Below are 4,166 nucleotides of genomic sequence, written 5' to 3'. Positions count from 1 at the left end.
CTTCCCTATGCTACCTCCCTCACATCTCCCTTGTTGAGACTAAAGAAAGCTTTCAACCTGCACTTCCTGTCTCCCTGACACGGAGAGAAAAGTCTCCTCACCAAGACTGATGGGCCTAAATTATGCTTAAAGATGACACACAAAATTAAAACATAAACCCATTGTGTATTGAATAAACTCCCATATTGATAAATGATTTTTTTTTGTAATACATTTTTTTATTTTTAATGTTCAGAAAACATATCAGAAAACATAATATTCACAAACAGCTAAAAACATACTGGGACATAGGAATGGGTCCCAGGGCCACAAAAACAAAGAGGAAAAATGGGAGGGAGGGAGACAAAACAACACATACACAAAGAGACCGACACAAGACAAGGGACCAGTAATACACACAAACAAAAGAAAGGTTACAGCATTGACTTTAAGGACGCAGCAATTTTGTGCCAAGTGTCCAAAGTCTTCCCCGGGGGTCCATCTATACCAGAGGTCAATGTATGTGACATCCAAAAAAGAGAGCACTCCCAGAACATATGAAGAAATGTACCATGAGCTTTGATTGGGCCGAAAGTGCATAAAGGGCTGTTAATTATTTTCATGTGGTGCATTTTCACGGGGGTGAGATATGAAACTGTAGTGAATCTACTGATGGTCTGGATTGCGTGATACATCTGGAACGTTGGACCATATATCAGTCCTGGGCAATCGCAAGCCCAGATCCTGTCAATAGGAAGGGCAGTGCAGCCAGATATCACTAAGAACTGATAAAGCCTGGATACCATAACACAGTTCAACTTCCGAATAGGATGGATGGGCAAAAGGCCAGGGAACACTGTACGCCTAGAGTGCCAACCTTAACTAAAGGTAAAAGAAAAAAGAGGAACGTAGCAGACCGAATGCATTTTGTAAGTCAGAGAAGGGTAACAAGACAACCTCACCAAAAATGTCTTTTAGAGGATGAACACCCCTTTGTTCCCACTGTGGAGCTGTTATCGGCCTCCCACCAATTAGGAGTGCTGTATTATTGAATAATTGGGGATAAGTGTTCCAGTTAGAAACTATATGGCAGTATGTTTCAGCTAATCTACAAGTTTTGATGAGAGATTATGGGGACAAAGCGTAGCTGGCACTGTTTGATAGAAACATTGGCAAAAACGAAAATCATGAAGTTACCAAGTATCTGTCATGGCACTTTCTAAAGTACGCCAACAGACAGACACATCTGGATTAAACCAGGTGAGGAGGGATTTTAACACAAAGGACCAGATACAATGTTTAAAGTTGGGATCTGAAAGGCCACCATTCTTTTCTCCTCTGTAGCGTAGACATCTTAAATTGTGGCCGCTTGCCTTTCCAGATAAATCTAGATACCGCTGATTGTAATGTACGCCAGTAGCCAGCAGGAGAGGAGAGAAGGGAGCTGATGCTGTGTAATACGACTGCATATTGGTGACACCAAAATCGATTGGCGAATGACAAATAATGCAGGACTCGAGGGATAACCTTGGTGGGAGAATCTGGAAACTAAAAATAAAGAGGAGCTGCGTCCAGTTAAACCTGAAGGATTAGAATAAAAACAGTTGATCATACCAATGAAAGTGTTACCAAAGCCCATCAACTCAAGACTGACTGTGAAAATGGCCCTAAATGGAGTCTTACTGTCCTCCGCCGCATCAACGATGTGGAGAAGGCGCCATATTGATACATGATTAATAGTGAATCTTGCTAAACATACTGTACGTTACTTAGAAAGAAGTGAACATATGTGTGGGAACTAAAAATTATCAGGTGGTTCCATTTGTCTGGTTTTTGGATTGTAACTGATTATATGACAAACATTATTGGACAAAACATTGTCTAATACATTATTTAAAATAAGAGTTTACTTCTTCCTACCACACAATATAATGTCTTGTATTTAGATGTTGATACATCAATTTTTCAAGTTGATACTTGAGAAGTTTTACTTGGACTTAAAAGGCACAAACATTAATCCATACCGCCAGTCTCAGGTTCAGAAGAGTCTCCAGTCTGGTCTCTGGTTGTAAAAGTGGATGTGAGTTCCTGGCTGGTTCTGGTCCTCCACAGTCCTCTCCATCAGCTTCTGTTTCCATCGGACCAACACATTTATGTCTTTTGACATCAGAATGCCAGACAAATCTTCTGTTACAAACACTAGAACTCAGTCATTTCTCTCCTGTGTGGACTGCCATGTGTGACCGTAAATTTCCTCTCTGTGTAAATGATGTATTGCACACTGAGCAGCTAAAAGGCTTCTCTCCTGTGTGGATTCTCATGTGTGTCTGTAAACTTCCTTTTTGTGTAAAAGATTTCTTACAGACAGAGCAGCTAAAAGGCTTCTCTCCTGTGTGGACTCTCATGTGCGTCTGTAAACTCCCTCTCTCTGTAAAAGATTTCTTACAGACAGAGCAACTAAATGGCTTCTCTCCTGTGTGGACTCTCATGTGTTTTTGTAAATGACCACTATGTGTAAAATATTTCTTACAGACTGAGCAGCTGAAAGGTTTTTCTCCAGAATGAGTTATCATGTGTCTCTTCAGGGTTCCACGTTCAGTGAAAGCTTTACCACACTCAGAGCAGCTAAAAGGTTTTTCTCCAGTGTGGATTCTCATGTGTTTTGTCAAATTCGACTTGAGGCCAAATCTCCTCCCACACTCAGAGCAGCTGAATTTTTTCCTACATGTAGAATCATGTATCCGAGACTTTAAAGCTGACTGAGGTTCTCTGGTCTCCTTCCAATCAGCACTGTCATCAGTCTCAGGATCAGAAGAGTCTCCAGTCTGGTCTTCAGTCTCTGGTTGTAAAAGTGGATGTGAGTTCCTAGCTGGTTCTGGTCCTCCACAGTCCTTTCCATAAGCTCCACAGCAGCTTTTCTCTCCTGTGTGGACTGGCATGTGTTTCCGTAAACCTCCTCTCCGTGTGAAAGATTTTTTACAAACCGAGCAGCTAAAAGATTTCTCTCCTGTGTGGACTACCATGTGTGACCGTAAACTGCCACTCTGTGTAAAAGACTTCTTACAAACTGAGCAGCTGAAAGGCCTTTCTCCTGTGTGAGTTATCAGGTGTTTCTTCAGGTTTCCACTATCAGCGAAAGCTTTACCACACTCCGAGCAGCTAAAAGGCTTTTCTCCTGTGTGGGTTCTCATGTGTCTCTGTAAATTTCCACTGTGTGTTAAAGATTTCTTACAAACAAAGCATCTAAAAGGCTTCTCTCCTGTGTGAGTTATTGTGTGTCTATTATCAGCCTCCTCCAGTCCTTGAAGCTGCTCTCCTTCTTGACTGCTCCACAGTTCCTCCTGTTCCTCTTTAATGTGTGGGGGGGCCTTTGGCTCCTGCTGGTCCACAGTGGGGTTACACTCTTGCTTCTCCTCTTCACCAACAATTACTTCAAGAACATCTGGAGGTAAAGCTGAAACACAGACAGACACCCATTAAATATCTGTCTCAACAATACTTATGTGAGTTTTGAAAAAAAAAATGAAACAAACTGACCTTAAAAACAACAAGGCACAGTAATAAAAAGGCTACATGGAGAGAGGCTTCACTTTCTTTTTTTCTTTTTTTGAACTTTATTGCCCAAACTGAACATTACAGGCAATTTTAGACAATTAAACTTTTTTTTTCTTTTTTTTTTCTAATCAACGAAAATAAAAAATAAAAGTAAAAATAAAAAAAACAAAACAACAAAAGGGTCACCCTGTGTTGAGCTTCATTCAACAACCATATTGGCTACATAGAAATAGGATAAATACACCATTACACATCATTATGTTTAAATTATTTTAGATCAAGGCCTAGGAGGCTTCACTTTCTTTCTGTGTCACGGATCAGAATATGTATTTCAACAGGAATTAAAGTTCAGTGTGGGCTATAATCTGACAGATAAAGGTCTCATGAATAAAATATAGTAATTCTGTGGCAGAAATAACCTTTTTAAACACAAGGCATGAGATGCAATCACTTTTAGGCAAGTGGAAAAATGTAGGCAGCGCTAGAATCTAAATAAGTAGTTTTACTCCAGTACTGTACTTCAGTCCACATGTTGAGGTACTTGTACTTTACTCTTTTCATGTTACTTTCTACTTCTACTCTACTACATTTCAGAGAGAAATATTCTACTTTTTACTCCACTACATTCATCT

General features: G+C 40.1%; 1 protein-coding gene across 1 annotated transcript in view; it reads right to left on the bottom strand.

The window, feature by feature from the left end:
• The window catches only part of LOC116686443 (gastrula zinc finger protein XlCGF8.2DB), a 5,387-nt gene that overhangs the window by 596 nt on the left and 625 nt on the right, over positions 1–4,166 (bottom strand). The window contains exon 2 of the mRNA XM_032511456.1: positions 2,619–3,433. Within this exon, the coding sequence (XP_032367347.1) occupies positions 2,619–3,433 (815 nt within the window). The remainder of the gene's footprint in view (positions 1–2,618; positions 3,434–4,166) is intronic.

Source organism: Etheostoma spectabile, unplaced genomic scaffold (assembly GCF_008692095.1).
Source record: "Etheostoma spectabile isolate EspeVRDwgs_2016 unplaced genomic scaffold, UIUC_Espe_1.0 scaffold378, whole genome shotgun sequence".
In the NCBI taxonomy this organism is placed as follows: Eukaryota; Metazoa; Chordata; class Actinopteri; order Perciformes; family Percidae; genus Etheostoma; species Etheostoma spectabile.
This window is presented reverse-complemented; position numbering and strand designations above follow the sequence as displayed.